This window comes from Oncorhynchus mykiss, chromosome Y, assembly GCF_013265735.2.
Source record: "Oncorhynchus mykiss isolate Arlee chromosome Y, USDA_OmykA_1.1, whole genome shotgun sequence".
NCBI lineage: Eukaryota > Metazoa > Chordata > Actinopteri > Salmoniformes > Salmonidae > Oncorhynchus > Oncorhynchus mykiss.
Window position 1 is genome coordinate 33,423,988 of NC_048593.1, and position 18,413 is coordinate 33,442,400.

At 41.4% G+C, this 18,413-nt stretch overlaps 2 protein-coding genes across 3 annotated transcripts in view; one reads left to right on the plus strand and one right to left on the minus strand.

The window, feature by feature from the left end:
- Positions 1-2,631: 2,631 nt before the first annotated feature.
- Positions 2,632-10,706, minus strand: puraa (purine-rich element binding protein Aa). Its single transcript, XM_021591456.2, has 2 exons — positions 10,534-10,706; positions 2,632-5,647 (listed from the first exon to the last, which is right to left on the minus strand). The coding sequence occupies exon 2, from the start codon at positions 5,576-5,578 to the stop codon at positions 4,721-4,723; it is 858 nt and encodes a 285-aa protein (XP_021447131.1). The 5' UTR covers positions 5,579-5,647; positions 10,534-10,706; the 3' UTR covers positions 2,632-4,720.
- Positions 10,707-12,501: 1,795 nt separating this feature from the next.
- nrg2a (neuregulin 2a) overlaps positions 12,502-18,413 on the plus strand; it is a 158,268-nt gene continuing 152,356 nt past the window's right edge. Inside the window, exon 1 of one of the 2 annotated variants that reach the window (XM_021591457.2) lies at positions 12,502-13,849. In XM_021591457.2, coding sequence (XP_021447132.2) covers positions 13,441-13,849 — 409 coding nt within the window. In that variant the 5' untranslated portion in view covers positions 12,502-13,440. The remainder of the gene's footprint in view (positions 13,850-18,413) is intronic. The other variant, XM_021591458.2, reaches the window with a different exon arrangement.

Below are 18,413 nucleotides of genomic sequence, written 5' to 3' on the forward strand. Positions count from 1 at the left end.
GACTAGTGCCAGCACAACATGAAACATGCGTCACAGCAGCAGACTTAAATGAATGTTTACGTTAATGTGAACGTTACATATATCATGACCGGTGTGATCATGAGAATGATAAATATTGCCACCGTAGCAGTACTGAGTGTGCCCACGTGGCCATTTTGGGTACATGAATAATACATTTGACTAAACATATACGGGACAGGATATATAAATACATACCTTTTACATTTCATTTCAATGTTTACATAGCCTTCACGTCACAAACAGCAGGTCTCATTCTAACACCAGCCAGAAAGGAATTTGCTTGACCTTCACACGTGGGTGTCCATGGGTAGCCTAGGACAAATGTGAATCTACACAAGCAGTGAAGGTCTTGAACAGACTCTACAAAAGTCTTTAACACTGGAGATTGTAAAAGAGTCATCATGACCATGTGATGCCTCTTCTTCAGAGGTATTGTTTTTATAATACATTCTGGCAGTGCAGCTGCTGGTTCTCTAGTAGTCCAGCAGTGACAATAATATTCTAACATCTATAGATTCCAGCACATCAAATATGTCCCCCCTCCTGACTTAAAAATTGCCCATTCATGTCAATGGGAGATCTGCACACACAAGTTGTGTGCAGATTTCATTTTAGGATTTGCACGTATGTGGAGGTTAACAATTGTAAATCAGTGGTATGGAACCCTAGAACCAATTAGCTGCTACACATGATGGTGGTAGAACATTGAGCTGTGAGTGTTAGTTTACAAGTTTCTGTAGATTATTGCTTGGCAAAACAAAAGATAATCCTAGGATAAAATACAAAGCGCTTATCACAAATCACTGCAAACCATATCCATTATAACATAGTAAAATAAAGCAATGACAAACATGTAATGGGCGACATGATGCTCTAGTATCTGATAGATTAGCTGAAGTGTTTCTGTAGCATAGCAATATTCATAACCGAAAATAGACACGGAGCAGAAACCCTACCCAGTTTGCCGATCTCACATGGCCATTTCTTACAGAAGACAACCACATGAGGAAAAAAAAAAAGCACATACATATTGAAGATTCATTTATGTCAGATGTGGGTAAATTACATTTATTTTTTTTTACAATTTGTAAAATGCACATAAATTATATTCGACGCATCAACACCGAATGAGTTAATCCATTATCCTCTTTGTAAAGGGTCGCAACATAAGAGAGAAAAAAAGACATTCCTTGTTGAGATCATTTCAAACTAATATTGGTCTGACATTTCATCCACCTGGGAAAGCAATGTGCTACAAACATCAACCACTGAAGACAGGAAGGAGAACAACATACACCTTAATAAATATCGTACCAAATAAAGAAACAAGGCTGTAACCTGCTTTTTCTTTGCAGCAAAACTCAACATATTTTCATTCCCTACAATCATCCAATCCCTTTACTCTTCCCAAACCATAGGGAGAGATAATAGAGGCCTAGGAGACAGACTTCCCAAGCCATAGGGAGAGATAATAGAGGCCTAGGAGACAGACTTCCCAAGTCATAGGGAGAGGTAGAGGCCTACGAGACAGACTTCCCAAACCAAAGGGAGAGATAATAGAGGCCTAGGAGACAGACTTCCCAAGTCATAGGGAGAGGTAGAGGCCTAGGAGACAGACTTCCCAAGTCATAGGGAGAGGTGATAGAGGCCTATGAGACAGACTTCCCAAGCCATAGGGAGAAGTGATAGAGGCCTATGAGACAGACTTCCCAAGCCATAGGGAGAGATAATAGAGGCCTAGGAGACAGACTTCCCAAGTCATAGGGAGAGGTAGAGGCCTACGAGACAGACTTCCCAAACCATAGGGAGAGATAATAGAGGCCTAGGAGACAGACTTCCCAAGCCATAGGGAGAGATAATAGAGGCCTAGGAGACAGACTTCCCAAGTCATAGGGAGAGGTAGAGGCCTACGAGACAGACTTCCCAAGCCATAGGGAGAGATAATAGAGGCCTATGAGACAGACTTCCCAAGTCATAGGGAGAGATAATAGAGGCCTAGGAGACAGACTTCCCAAGTCATAGGGAGAGGTAGAGGCCTACGAGACAGACTTCCCAAACCAAAGGGAGAGATAATAGAGGCCTAGGAGACAGACTTCCCAAGTCATAGGGAGAGGCCTACGAGACAGACTTCCCAAGCCATAGGGAGAGGTAATAGAGGCCTAGGAGACAGACTTCCCAAGCCATAGGGAGAGTTAATAGAGGCCTAGGAGACAGACTTCCCAAGCCATAGGGAGAGGTAATAGAGGCCTAGGAGACAGACTTCCCAAGCCATAGGGAGAGATAATAGAGGCCTAGGAGACAGACTTCCCAAGCCATAGGGAGAGATAGAGGCCTACGAGACAGACTTCCCAAACCAAAGGGAGAGATAATAGAGGCCTAGGAGACAGACTTCCCAAGCCATAGGGAGAGGTAATAGAGGCCTAGGGAACAGACGACACTAATCCTCAGCATGTTAGTTATTGTGAATGTTAGGGTGTTGGGTGTGTCCTCATCAGGAAGGATGAAGCTTGCTTTGTTAGATTGACTTTGTCTCCCTGGTTGGACTTCTGTTTAAGTGCAGATAAAGGCATTTAAAACCTTGAAGAGAAATAAACATGGAATTCAGCCACATGCGTTCAAATATTAATCATATATTTAATTGATATACATATTGCCATGAATCGGCACATAGGATATTGCACACAGTAATGAAATGTTGCACTGAAAAGAAAATATCCTTTGTGAGCAAAAAAAAACAAACATTCAAAATGACAAACGATGTGGAGTAACGCTGAAAAGTTCAAACTAAAAAACTAAACACAAATCAAAATAAGACATGCTTACTACTCCCCCTAATTGAGGTCTTTAGCAACTTACAAATTACACATTACTGCCCAAGCCATAGAACTACACACAGAGAGCGTCACAAGGGGGCCTCCAACAAGCCTCAATCCAGTCCACAGTGATGTTACCAGTCAGCAACTGCTCTCTGCTCCACCTCGCCAGGCTGGGCCTGTGAAGAGCAGCCTCCTATGCATTGTCTTCTAGGTGACCACCCCCTTTCACATTTACATGTAGGCCGATACCTGGATGGCTTGGGGATGAGAGTGAGATTGGGAAAGGTGGCAGAAAAAGCTTTGTAATCTGCCCCTTTTCCTTTCGGAAGGGTTCTTAAAGAACCCCTTGGCACCACAAGTTGTGCTGCGGCACACGGAAAAGCAATACGGGAAAAAAACTAAAACCCAAACTGTGATCCAAAGCATCAGGCCAGCATGTAATCATGTGGAGTGTTTAAGGCACCAGGTTGTTTATATGCCGAGGACGCTCTCATCCGTGTACCATTTACACCAGTGGCTTTAACCAGGGGGGCTCAAGGACAGTTAGGCCTACTGCTTTATACTCCATCCAATATGCCAGGCCATCTTTTCACTAAATACTGGGACAAATCTGACATGATCTGATTGTTTCCAGCTTCTTTGGAAACAACAGATATTCAGACCAGCATTCAATCTAAAGATCAGTTGAGCATTTACAGGGATGACAAGCAGCTTGGAGAGGTGTCCTTGAGCCACAATGTGTGAAAACCAATATCAGGCTTTGTACAGGTAAACATGCAGCAACAGCACTCATTGGTACATTGGCATCTTATTGGTTGGCTGATATTTGCTGGTCCTTTGTGTGTCAAATTGCCCAACAGAAAACCTCTTATTCATAAGCCCTGATGTTGACATACATTTCAGATTTTCAAAACCATGCTTTACTTTAAAAAAAAATCAGCACTATCAATAGACCATGATGCCAATTTAGGTGGTGCTAGCAGGGTTGAGTGGTCTATATGATAAATATGCTGTTCTCAACCACTTCTCATGTCATTTGCTGCATGTTGTCACTGCACTTCCTTAATCTAAGACGGTACCTTTTTTTTAAAAAACACATTGCATGACGAGACACAAAGATCGTCTATAGTATAACGATCTGCATGACGACACTTTCAACTGAAACAAAAGTTACAACAGTAATATTCCTTTTGAAAGTTTTCATGTCGAGTTCCATTGACCAGTTCAATGCAATGCATATTGCACGAGAGAGAGAGAGCACTTATTTCGTTGCATGACATTGAAAAAAAGTACATAGGCAGACTGCATGACATCTAAACTAAATTCCAAAGCAGGCCTAGCCCTCATATGATTTATGTGTAAACAAATCTCTACTCACAGGTACAAGTAAATAGGGTGGCAAGTAGACCTACACTATGTCAACCTCTTAAAAAGGTTTTAAATTTTGGTTAAAAAAACTAAAATATCTGATTTTGTGCTGAAGTCAAATGAAAAGGACTTGTTTCTCATAACTCGGCAATAATTCCATTTGAACATTGCAAACACTAATAATATCTTTAACGTGTACAAAAGTTATTGGTTAATAAGAGAAATAAACACTCAGTTCTTTATCATCAAGTAGGAAACACGGTTCATATATAATGTTATTACTTTGTTTAGCAGCCGCTTACTGTATTAATGGTGGGTAAGTGGGTAACATCCAGCGATGGGTGACAACATGTCATAACTGTCAGTTTGTGGAGGTTTATTTTTTTTGTGGGTGGTGCTCCCTTGGAGTTAAACAATTACAGTTAAATCTTTAGATTTCTTTCTTTTTACAGTAAAGTTATTATAATTTCTCTTTGTTATTTCGATTATTTTCTTGCATGTTTTTGCTCTATATATCAATCCTCGTCTGCATCATCAGCATGCATCTCCTCTTGTTGCTGCATTTCACATGCCCTTTTCTCCCGCTGTTTCTCCTGGATCTTCTTCATCTCCTCCGCGTATTTACAGAACGTATTTCCAAATTTGGACCACACTTTGTAGGGCACCGTGATAGAGTTGCGGTATGTTGGCTTCACCTCGCTTACCCTCATGAACACTCCGTATTTATTGGAGCCCACGTCGAAGAAAAAGCGTTTGTTGTCTACTGTCAAGGAGGTACCCTCTGGCAACTCGGCAGGTTCGTCATCTACTCCGTAGTCGTCAATGAGTTTTGCCAAAGCGTCACGAAACTCAATAAGTCCCTGTGCAGGCAGAGCAATTGTCTGGCCTTGCGTGGATCCCAAACCGGGCCCCCGGTTCACGGTCTGTCGAATCCTCAGAAACCGGCCTCTCTGGTTCTCTTTCAGATCCATGTAATACTTCCGATTCTCCCGGACCAAGAATTCGCTTTTAAGTGCTCGCCTCGGCTCATCCTGTGCGATGTCCGGATTGCTAGGACCTAATTGGGCATAATGTTCGATGAAGTCCCCTAAGTAGTCACGGAACTCGACTGCCACTGACATGGAGAGAGTGAGGCGGCTCTTGTTTCCCCCGGCCCCGACTTCAGCTATCTTTAAGAAGCGGCCTTTTGCGTTCTGCTTCACGTCCAGATAGAAACGTTTATTTTGAATGTCAACTCGTTTCGACGCCAGCTCTTGCGTCTCGTGTTGCAGCCCGGAAGCCGAGCCCGCCCCTCCTGTCACCGGGTGCATGGAACCGACGCCCGGGCCCGTGGCTGCTCCTCCCTGCTCACTTCCACTGTCTCTGTCCGCCATGATGCTGCCTGCCTTCTCCCTCTGTCTACTGCAACCACACAGCCAGCCACGCCACCACTCTCGCGAGATCTACACAGAGGGAAATACAAGAAGAACATCTATTGAGGGGGCCTCAAAGTGGAAATTCTATAATATAATTTAGGCCTACATACAATCGTGGCGCATTCATACATCAATTGCCGTTTTTCCTCGGCGTCTAAATTCTCAGGTTATTCTGATTCAATCTTACCACTTCAAAGCTTAAATTGAAGTTATTATTTTGACTGTCAAATTGGATTACGAGCAATTCTGAAGTGCAATAATCGTGGCATTTTACTTGGATCGTGTATATAAAACCTTAATTCGTAAAATCGTAGGTCTATGCCTAAAAATGGCTTAATTCCTCTAACTTATTACTAGGTTATTGCACTGTTGGTTATTGTCTGTTATGTTTGCGAATTTGTTGTGTGTAAGCCTATGGTTTAATGATGATAAATAATGCAATGGGAAAAGAGGTGAAATAAAAATTAAGAACTCCATGTTTCCAAAAAGCCATGCATAGAATGAGTGACAGCTTTTGGTGGCCGCAAAACATTGCAGAGCATCACCTTCAAGGAAACATTTGACATTAGGCTACATACGTTAGGGTTGCCCTTGCGTGAAAATACTATGCAGGCCTACCATCTATTACTACTTTGGTAGTAGTCTAAGTATTAAACCCAAATGGATATCTAGGCCAAAAGGTACATTTTACGCATATCTATTTATACACTGTTAGTCTGTCCAATGTAGGCCTACCAATTAACCGCCACTGTTAACAAATCAATCTGAAAGCCTTGATTCGTGACATTTGGAAACTGTTCTGTCTCTATATTAAGTATTGTAAGTGACGCCCCTATTCGGAAACAACTGGAAGGTCTGCTACCAGGTTTAATAAGAAAGTCTGTTGATTTAAGTGTCTCTGTTTGGCTTATTTATTTTGTCGTTTACATACAGTTGCTGTACCAATCTTTCCTGTTTCGACCTTGGGATGATATGACACAATTTAGGCCCAGACAGACATGCTATCATGGTGAAAGGGTGAGTATTTTTTTCAATCCCCTGTCAATGTGGTCTACTTAAAAGAACCGTTACCATTCGTTTTGTTAGGCCTACCAAAAAGAGAGTAGCCTACCAAATAGAGTATGGTTAGGCCTACTAGAATAGACCGTAGGCAAACATTTCATAATTGCACTTTTGTGATACCTACTCGTGTCTCAGATTTTAGGCCTACGTTGATCGGATGTTTATTTGTATTTTTATGAAAGCCAAGTCTTTTGATTTGAATCTGAAAATAGTAGGCCTAGTGATACAGTCATATGCAACCTGCTCTCACGAGTTCCAAACTGCGCAAATAACCTCAAGACAAATGCACAACATTTTAAACTTAAAATGTTACATATTTAAAATATGATAATTGACATAACTAACACATTGTTTAATTTGAAACAGAAGATGTTCAACTGTAAGCCAAGAACTAGATATGTATAGTCTATTAATCATTAGTCATTAAATTCCATTGTATCAAAGTCCATCCGTCCGACTGGGTAGCTTTCAGAATTATGTTTCGTCCGGTATGTTATCTAAACAGTGCTTCTATTACTATTGTCTTATGGCTTGTGTGAATAAAAGAAGTAGCAATTATTTTTGTATTTTATTTAACCTTTATTTAACAAGGCAAGTCAGTTAACAACAAATTCTTATTTACAATGACGGCCTACCCCAGCCAAACCCTAATCCGGAAGAGGCTGGGACAATTTTGCGCTGCCATAAAGGACTCCCAATCACAGCCGGTTGTGATACAGTCTGGAAACGAACCAGGGTCTGTAGTGACGCCTCTAGTACTGAGATGCAGGCTATAGTCCATCGTTAGCCTATGTGAAATAGAATTGTAACTTTTGTTCAATAAAACATTATATCTCGTGTGTAATCGACTATAACGCATTTTTTATCTTACGTATTTATATTTGCTGAAATTTCTTTAAAAAAATGGTATTTAAACTTAATTTAAGTCATTTTACGTTCTTTTTTAATTGATTTAACATTGGTGAAAAATAGCACAGGCTATTGCCATTATCAGGATGTAAAGGACGTGTTAGAAACTGTGTATTTGATCGAAAATGCTAAAGTACCAACGATTTAAGCGTTGCAATAAAAAAAACATTAGATTTTTTATTAGAAGAGAAGAACACGCATGTAACTAACTATACAAATAAGTGTATACTTGTGTTACAAAAACAAGTAGACCAAATGAAATGCATCTAATATTTAGATTATTAGATGCTGATTTGATTAAGTTCATTGTTATTCAGATGTACTTGAATAAGCTAATATATGATATATCGTTATGATGTATGACCACAAACATCTTCGTTTGATATGCATGATGTTGATGTTCACTTGAGGAAGGAAGAAATTGCAAATATGGTGCATCATGCGCTGGCTTATTCATTCTTTCAGGACTAAGAACTAATATCTATCAATAAACAAAACAGATGCATTACTTCCATTCTCTAGTCTAGCCCACATGCACGCCATCGAATGATATACATTGTTTCGTTCTGGAAATATTCATTTAGGCTATGTCTACCTGAATGCCAATGGGGCTTTGTTGACCTGTAGCCTACTCTGACACTGACATTTATTTTAATTGTATTTATTTTAATTTTGAAAGTGACGTTGACACCAGCGGCAGATGCACCTATATCTATCATATTTGTAATTGTTTATATAGCAAAAATGATTGCAGTTGATTTTTATGTATCTGGTTTTATCACAGCTAAATTAATATTATTGCTGAATAGACTTTGTTTTAAGTGTTTTTCATTTGGCTTCATACATCTCAACTAGCAAATGTTGCTTATTTCCACATCGCTGGTCACATTTTGTGTAACGTCTAATTTCTTTATGACAATAATACATTTGAAAAAATACATTTCTCGATCCCTCAAGGTGGAAAAGGGCGGCGCATATAAGGGCCTAATAAATGAAAATAAATTTCGCAGTTCTCGAGCAAAGTAATAGTGAATGACGGGACATTTGTTGAAAAATATTTTACAAAACGTTCTCATCGCCTACAAATTGTTTACAAATGTCTTTAATCAAAATGGAAATATCGAAAATAGACCCTCACTAAGAATAAACTGCAAGGTTAGGCTACAAATAGACTAATAATCAACCTGTAAGTCAAATGAGATATTGTATACGTCAATGTTTCAGAAATAGACCGAAGGAAAACTTTTATCGAAGAGGAAACTGTTAGGATGTTGCTGAAAAACAATGATATTGCTTCAGTCTCACTCGCAACTAAGAACGAGACCCATAAAACGTCAGACAACAGATTTACCTATAGGCAATCATTTTATTTAACAACGACAATAGAATTTGATGGATATATGATAGTATTTAGCTTGTCTTTCCCTCTCGTCCATCAGTGCAGAGGCCTCAAAATGTATGTTGTCTTGTAGCGTATGTGATTATATATATTTTGATTAAGATGATATATCTCACTAAAATATCTCACTGCATCGTTTTGGATTCACACATCAGACTATATTGTAAGGTAAGATACATTTTCACAATTGTATAGCTGATTTTGTACAGTCAAAAAAGGTTTAATAACGCTTATTTAATTTCCCCTTTAAGTGACTATTTTGTGCACCCTCCTTTGGCATGGCAGCTTTTGATAAGACCCCCCCCCCCCCCCCACACACACACACACACTTATTGAAATATTAGTTTTATAGAACTTCTCAGAGCGCAGATGTGGCCATTTATCAGTTGTATAGGCTGGTGTTCGCTTCCATTTATCATAATAATGTTCTCGTCTTCTTCATGAGTCCAAGAATTGGGAACTGTAATGGATAAGAACATTGTTTCAATGGTCCCTTGATGTCATTATTTGGATTCATACTTTTGATCATCCCCACAACAGGTCGACTTATCCCCACATCAGGTCGACTTATCCCCACAACAGGTCGACTTATCCCCACAACAGGTCGACTTATCCCCACAACAGGTCGACTTATCCCCACAACAGGTCGACTTATCTTCATGGCACAAGGGTCAAAGAAGCAGAATAATACAAAGAAAACTAATCCACCTCTGAAAATGGGGGGATATCCGGCATGTTTTCACTCAGTTGCAAATATTACAATAATTAAGTCTGTATGCTATATACATGACCGTTTAATTATGTAAAATCTCGAAAATCCACGTTTGCCCCACCTTCCTCTGGAGTTACAGTTGCATTTTCAGACGCTGTCTGCTGGATTTGTATTTTGTGTGTTCGTCTTGGATCATAGGTCAATATTATACAAGGGAATGATACGTTAATAATAGACGTCCTTTGATCTTTTGGCTCATTTGGCCCAGGATGCTTGGTCCAAAACACTGCAATATGAAAGTCATTAAAAGCAAAGGTCAAACACTCAAGATATCCAGCAATCTCATAAATGACTTCAAGAGGTGTCATGTCAGTAAAGTGGTTGACAAAGAAGGATGCAAAAAAGAAAAACACTGATTGGGCTGTGAATGCATGTGACAACATTGTCATTGTGTGAAAAGTATATTTCTTGACTTAAAAACGCCTACGATTTGTGTTGAGGTATGCTATGAATAAAACCAGAGGGCGCGATGTAGGTTGTCAGTCTCCATAGGCTTTTGCAGACATGTCTTATATGGCTCCTGTCGATTCACTGCAGTGCCAGTTGTCAACATTGCTTGACTGGCAACTACTTTCGATATTACCGGAAATCTCGTCTATCACGTCAAGGCTGTCTGCCTACTGTCCACTACTGAGTGAAATCGCATGCATACCAGAGCAACGATTAAGTGAGAAAGAGGTTTGCAGTGATTAACCCAATGACATGTAAATAAACCCGTCGTCCTCTTCCCAAAGTCACAGACCTATTACAACAAGGATAGGCATATCTTACCCCGCTTAGTTTACAGGCAGAGCGCCTGAACAGCCTCGGTGTAGTCTCGTCGCAGACAGACACTAAAAAGACAAAGGTGAATAACTCCTTGTAGGCCTACTGTCAGTGATTCGCCGCTTCACAAGATGGAACAAAACAGCGAGTCGTGGCATGGAGAGGGATGCACGTAGCCTACAAGTTCAACGCCGCACGCGTGTCCTCTGATGTCAGCACGCTCAGTTACTGGGTGAACTGCAAAACGCGTGCGCCTCGCACTGTTGCTCTTTAGAAATTGCAGCTTGAGGAGGATTTCTCAACCCACTAGTACTTTCTGGATATTGTTTTTGAAGAGAACCAAAACCTGTGCTGTTGCTTCTTACTAAATCTATCCCTCTACTTCAATCTATTCAGGCATCTTGTCTTACTTTAATTTATTCGGAGAATTGAATACTTATTTGATACGTGCACTGTCTCAATGTTCAGCCGAAGGGTAACTAACCTATGCGTCCGTTGTAATGTCTTAATTCAATGAGCATACCTTTTTAATTAATTTAACACATTTTTTATTTATTGAAAACCCTTTCTAGTAGATGTGAAATTTGCTCTTCTGGGGTAAAATAAAAGATTCATTCCGCATAGCCCCATCCTGTACAGTAGGCGGAGGTTGTATGTAGGTTCTCTCTTTATTTGGTCGTTATATATGGCCAACCTGTTCATCCTGAAAGCCAGAGACGTATTATAGTCCTTATCTCCAGAATATGTATCAAATGACGAGCTAATTAGCCTAAATGTGCGGTTTAATCTAGACCTATTGTGGTTGGTGGCTAAATTGAAATTTCATTAACAAATGTCTTCTCATGGATATACAGATTTTCTATTAGCACTTACAGAATATAATACAACAGTTGAGTAGACCACCCGAAATAGCCGCACGAGAGAAGGCGCAAGTTGCTTCTCCAGTTGGGCGTGATGGGGTTAGCACCATGGACAGCTCTCCGATCTCGTGCGTTCCATGGGAAAATCATGGAGTGGGCGAGATAGCGCTGCTGCGTCTCTTGGGCCATTTCACATACTCATCTAAGGTCTTTCGTTAGTAGGTAGCCCTCCCTATTTGTTGGATAATCTTTTAGTATGACAAACTTTGTGCGTGCTGTTCATGAGCGTTTCTTAGTAAGTTTGGTGGAGAGGTGGGGGGATATTAATACCTTAACTTCTATATTTAAATACGGTCTTCATATTTTGTTAACGGGCGGGTCAGCTTTCTTATGTTACCAAAGAGGCAATACACGCTATCTTATGTGATAAAGTGGGCCAAATAGTAACAAGACTGTATACGTTCTTCTTCTACGTTGTTAGTCTGCCTTCGTGTTTTAGGCTCAGTGTTGCCAATGTAATTTCTTCCTGTCGGTCTATCTGTCTTTGTCTGACCTTGCTATGTAGGCTTCCTTGGGGTTGAGTATGCTATGTTGTTAATCGTCATATTCGAGGCAAGCATTTCAGAATCTGACGTACGCGCCTCACCTGTTTGTTGGTCAGCAGATGTCGCCCTTCGTAAATGCTTTCAGCTTCACATCCAGTGACTCTCTCCGCATTCAAATTATAGCCTTATTTAGCTAATTCACTATACAAAAACAAGAAGGATGTGTGCTTCTGAATGTGTTGTATAGGCCTATATTCAATTTCAATGTGTATGTTCTCTCCATGCCATTACGCATGTCTCATTGACAGCCCACACAAATAAAACAATATGCACCAAGTGTCTGTCCATGCATTGTTATATTGTGAAAGATATGTTTTCTCCTGTCTTTAAAAGCCCATTCGCAGCTGTTTTACTTGTATGGATTTGATGCAGCGCCTCAGCATCAGTGTTTTTTTCAGAGGCAGAGCAGCGAATGTGATCTGAATGCAGGGCATGACTTCATAATGGAATGAGACGCAAAACTCATTCAAAACAGTCTGATGAAGAATCCAAGGCTTTGAATTGCTTTCGCAGCGTCATCTCAGCTGAAACACCGTATATCTAGTGCACTGATTACGGCTGCTTTTTCAATCGATTTTTTTTACCTTTTTCCTTTGGAGGGATATGTCTACTCTAATAAGCTTTTTTAAAAACGGACGCGTGATGCATTTCAGTATTTATTTCATTATTTCATTTTAACGTGAAACCATTTGGTGATGGGGAAGAGCATGAAGTGATAGTCATTTGTTGGCTTTTGGGGGGAGTGTGGTGACCGAAAGCGGTTGTATCGGCGTAGGCTATATCATAGTGCTCCAATCTTAAGTACATTTTTTTGTGGTAGAGCCTTTGGTAATCAGCATATGTTCTCTCCGTCTCTGGTAAGTGGGGGAGGCGGAGAGAGACGGGCTGTGGGAGAAGGCGGTTTATTACCCGTGGAGCAAAACACAGTTTATTTAGAGGGATGAATCGTATGCATTTTTTGCAAGTGGACTACAAAACTAATTGTTGACTGCAGCATTTGGGGTATTTTCTCTGTGGCGAATTATACAGAAAACCATCACTGCTGAGCAAGGCGCCCACCAGACCACTGCGATTTCTGGGCAAAGATAGACTGGCGTCGTCTTGCGGATAGGCTTCTATGGCAGCATATGGCATCTTCTGAAGGGAAGAATCCACGAATCGTTTGCATTTAAGAATGTATTTTTAGCTGAATGCAGTGACGGGATTTGAACCCAGCATCATTAGCCTACGCGGTTTCCGGTTCCTAGCTGGTGTTTCCCCATTGCAAAATTATCGGAAAAAGCAGCGGATCCCGATGGCATGGACACTTACGCAAGGTCTGCCGCGCTGCCGTGCTACTGGAGCCTATTTGCTGTCTCTCCCTTCAACCCAGCTCCACCGCCATCGCCCCGCAGCCCAGAGAGCCCTGCCGCAACGCGACCAGCGACCACCGAGCCAAAGCAGGCGGCATGAGGCTTGATTCAGTACATTTATCCATGCTGGTCATCGGGGTCTCTTTCGCCTGCTACTCCCCGAGTTTGAATTCTCTGCAGGACCAGGCTTACAATTCCGCCGTGGTGTTCGAGGGCAAGGTGCAGTCCGCGCCTCTGAACGACTCAGTCGAGGCGTACAGTGTGAATGTCAAAGTGCTGGACTTGTGGCCGCGGAACAGCGGAGGTCTGGAACGGGAGCAGCTCGTCACCGTGGGGGAATTCGGATCGGAGGCTCTTTGCACCACAGTGATAAAGAATCACAAGTATATTTTTTTCATGGACCCAACTGATGAGCCTCTGGTTTTCAAGGCGTCGTATGCTCCCATAGACACTCGTGGGAATAATCTAAAAAAAGATGTTGGAAGGATCTTGTGTGAAAACTGCGGTAAGTTTATTCTTTAATCTTGACAGTGAAGTCGATCCTGGCAAAGCACATCAAATGATTAGAACTGTAGGCTAATTCCTTTATTTGCAAGTGGCCATACGTTCTCCCCTTGTCGACATAGCTATAGTCTACATGTGGAATAGTGATTTAAAGATGTTTGAGAGTTAGTAACAGATGGGAAGCCATGGGGCGTCTCTGCAGCAATATTCGACAGGCTAAACATTTAGGCGGGTGGTTTCCATAGGCTACATGATACCGTTGATACACACACACACACACACACACACACACACACACACACACACACACACACACACACACACACACACACACACACACACACACACACACACACACACACACACACACACAGAGAGAGAGAGACACCTGACATGTCGTACGATTCCAGAAAAGTAAGGCATGGATCATTTGGTTGATTAAAACGATACATTCATTACCCAAGGTGCAACATAGTCGTGGCTTTGATTAAATATGAGGAATCGATGCAGTAGGCCTACACGCACATGCGTATAGTATATTCATTATCGTGGAAATAATTTATTTCTTCAAAAATGATTAGAAACTTCACCGTGATACGTTTACAAAACAGTGGCAGTAGTAGATGTCAATAAAAACAAATATGAATTCCTTAAATCCATGATAACGTAACCTGCATGTGATCTCTAAAATCCCAGGGAAAGTTGGTATCTCTGCCGGTTGCTGCTTTGCGCTTGTGTAAATGAAAGCACTGGTCTTTCATAGCAACTGTGCCGACTGTAGTTAGGATGCTTTGAACCTGTACTTCCCCATCCCAATCAACGTCATATATGCGTATTTCTGCGTGAAAGGAAGAAAACTGCTGTGGTCAAGGGGTGAAATTGATGTGCGCACAAGCAGAGGCTGTCATGGTTATGAAAGCTTTGATCCTGTAGGCTCTGGCCCTCACCCGTATCTGTTCAGATCCAGACAGTAAATAAGCGACAGGTCTACGGTAGAATACTATCCATTGAGAGAAATAGGTATAGTGGATGGTGTAGGACTTGAAAACGAGCAACCAGAATCAAACTAACACAACTAGGCTCTCCTGACTTCCTTGACCTCGAGGAAATGAATATATTTCCCAAAATTGCAGTTATTTAATTTCTCTGTGTGAACAGTCTGTCCGGTCTCTGCTGAAAATATTATGGCCATGCTCATATATAATGTATCCGTTAAAACAAGAATAGTGACGCTGAAGGGCAAAATGGAAATTTAAACCACTGTCCATGGTGCTGATTCTTTCGCGCCGCAACTGACCAATTGTCTAAGGCCGAAATGGGCTGGGCCTGACGACCTTTCACGAAATGATTCAAATCATGAAGGATCTCCATTTTCCCATGGAGCTACATCTGACAATTTTTTTGATCCATAGTTTTATACCGTAGTAGGCTTATAGCTCGTGGATATCAAACTGGAGAAAATGGTTTTCTGAGATTTCTGAATATAGAGTTTTATGTTTATTATGAAGTGCCACCATTACAACTAGTGGGGTGCTGGATGGGTGAGGAGAAGGACTTTTTAAATTGATTGTCTTGAGTAAACATTGTGACACTCCAGGTTCAGCATTTAGCAGCATCTCTCTGTTCAAGCTTTAAGGAGGCACAATTTGTTCCTCACTTGATTGGTGAGGGGCGGATTGTGCTACTAACAAGGACAGACTGCAGTTTCTACCAAAAGGAGTGAGCGTAGTTATTTATGAACATTGCTCACATTCATTTCCTCTTGAGTTAGCATTTTGATTTTAAATATTGGACAAGGAAGTTTATACAGTAAACTATAGTCAGTTATTAATTTGCCTATTTTGCTATCATTTGGTGTTATTTGTTTTAGAAGTGTGCTGAGATTTGAGAGGAGGTCCCAGTTGATGTAGCTGTGGTAACACCAGTTGACTTTGTTCCTCTCTGGATTGACAGAGTCAGAGAGAAAGACAGCACTGACACACTAACTGAGTGGGATTTCAAATACTGTCTGTTAGTTCTGCCTTTTAGCTCACATTTTGGGATAAAAATATCATTTTTTTTCAGTCCCTTATGCCTGGGCCTAGATTGAAAGTCTCTTTGCAGGTAGTGTGGTTTGGGCCACTAGCTTTTTGTCTAGCCATACACCCCATGGAGGAGACCTACATATCCCTTCTAGCCCATGTATTTATGTGTGTGTGTGTGTGTGTGTGTGAGTGTGTGTGTGTGTGCGTGTGTGTGTGTGCGTGTGTGCGTGCGTGCGTGCGTGCGTGTGCATGTCTGCATGTGTGCGTGTGTGTATGTGTGTTATTTGTGTATCTGCTCGGTTCTCATCCTTGGTTGTAACACTGTATGAATGTTTGTTGTCTTTTTATAGCAAGCATTTCACTTCCAGACAAACATCACATAAATAAGTACCAGCACATATGATATGAAGAAGAATAGAACTGCACAATAATGTTTGCATGGCACTGGAGGCAAGCAACTACTCCCACTGCAGGTCACAGCTGAGGTGAGAGACATGGATTTGCCCATGGCTCTCTGTTTAACAGAGTGGCAGGTAGCCTAGCCGTTAAGAGCGTTGGGCCAGTAACCGAAAGGTCACTGCTTCGAATCCCCGAGCTGACTAAGTAAAACCTCTCTGGCTGAGGCTAGAGAGGCAGATTGACTGACTAGCAGTGGAATTCTCAGGAAGGGCTTGGTATTGATTCAGGTCACACATGATGATCAGTGTTTGTGTAGGTTGTTGTACATGTTCCCTGGGTGATGCATTTATTCACTGAGCCCCTCAGCATTTTCCCTCTAAACTCCAGGACTCTGTCAGCAGCCAGATGTACTACTGTTTCAGCACCAGCTATGGGAAAAGAGGACGGGGCCATTGAAAATGGTCTGTCTCTTCTTCCTGGATCGCTCATGCAATTATACACTCATTCATATTGACTCACAGATCTGCATTTCACTGTTTCCAAAGACTTGGAGTTACATATTTTTTGATGTAATTTTAGCAGACACTCTTATCCAGAGCTACTTACAGGAGAAATTAGGGTTAAGTGCCTTGCTCAAGGGCACATGGACACATTTTTCACCTAGTCGGCTCAGGGACTCCAACCAGATATCTTTCAGTTACTGGCCCAACACTCTTAACTGCTAGGCTACCTGCCACCTACACGCTATTACAAGTAATGGAATGAGTCAAAAAGGAACCTCAGTCAGAGAGCCCTGACCATCAAAGGAGTGTTTTGACCTTTGATTAAAGGTCTGTACTAATTAAAGGTTAAAAAGCACAGTAAGAGCCCAGACAAACAGGGTTCATATGAAGACATGGGGGTTATTTATGGTGAAGGACAGGAACATTAGCTACAGTATTTGTGTATTCTCAACCTTCGGTGGGTGCTAAAGATGATCTCTGTAATGATCACTGGTTTCTGTTCAAATATACACAGATTTTCCCATCACCACAGTAGTCCTGTGCTGGTTATGGGGTTCTCCATGATAAGATTGAGTCAGTGTGTCCAGGCCCTGTGGGATCAAAGAGCTGCTGAGGGTTATGAGCCAAAAGGACTGACACTAGGACAAGCCTCCATAATATCTTGTAATTGACAGCCCAGAAAGGTAAAATCTGATATGAGATGTTTCCTTTAATCCACTATCAGAAATATACCATTTCTAACTTGTTGCTTACACTGCCAGGCTGCAACACATTGTTGTTGTTGTAATTCTGTAGCACTTTGAATGTATTGGGTTCATTCATGTCAGCTTCTTAGTTTATCACAGTTGGTATATTGAATGACATGGCCTCTAATTGATATTTACCTTTACTAATTCATCTAATCTTATGTTCTTGGCTGTTAAATACTTTTTCTTATCCGTAGATAACAGTGTGTTTGCTTGGCTAGGTCATATGGGCTCCCGAGTGACGCAGCGGTCTAAGGCACTGCATCACAGTTCAAGAGGCGTCACTACAGTCCCTGGTTCGAATTCAGGCTGCATCACGTCCAGCCGGGATTGGGAGTTCCGTAGGGCAGCACACAATTGGACCGGGTTTGGCTGTCATTGAAAATAAGAATTTGTTCTTAACTTACTTGCCTAGTTAAATAAATGTGATACGGTTGGTTGGGACTGGTCCATTGTCCAATGGTCACAGTCATTTGACAAAATGCTAATGTCAATTGAGAATAACAGGTCCATTTGGGACAATATTTAGTAGTTTATGTGCCATGTTTTACCTTTTCTGCGTCATGACTCAGTCGTTCTCAGTAGACAATGAAGAATGAATGCATTGCGTTCACCACATAGAGGCAGTATATGATCAAGATTCTGGGCTGCCAGGAAACAGACCAAAACGTTGTTTGAGTCCAGTTGGAATGTCAGTCTAGCTGTTTTCTTTCCCTCCCCACAGATTTGAATACTATCTTACACAAAACGCAAACAGCGCCGTAGAGCCAACCTGACGTTCATATGCAATCCAGCTGTGGCCAGTGGCCATGTATTTAGATCTCTCACAATCACACATTTATTAAGTTTAGAAGCAGACTATTCTATATCCTCTATCCATGTGGAAATACTGT

Bases quoted from the DNA above. Each gene is read 5' to 3' on its own strand.
- puraa (XM_021591456.2), bottom strand. From the start codon at position 5,578: ATGGCGGACAGAGACAGTGGAAGTGAGCAGGGAGGAGCAGCCACGGGC.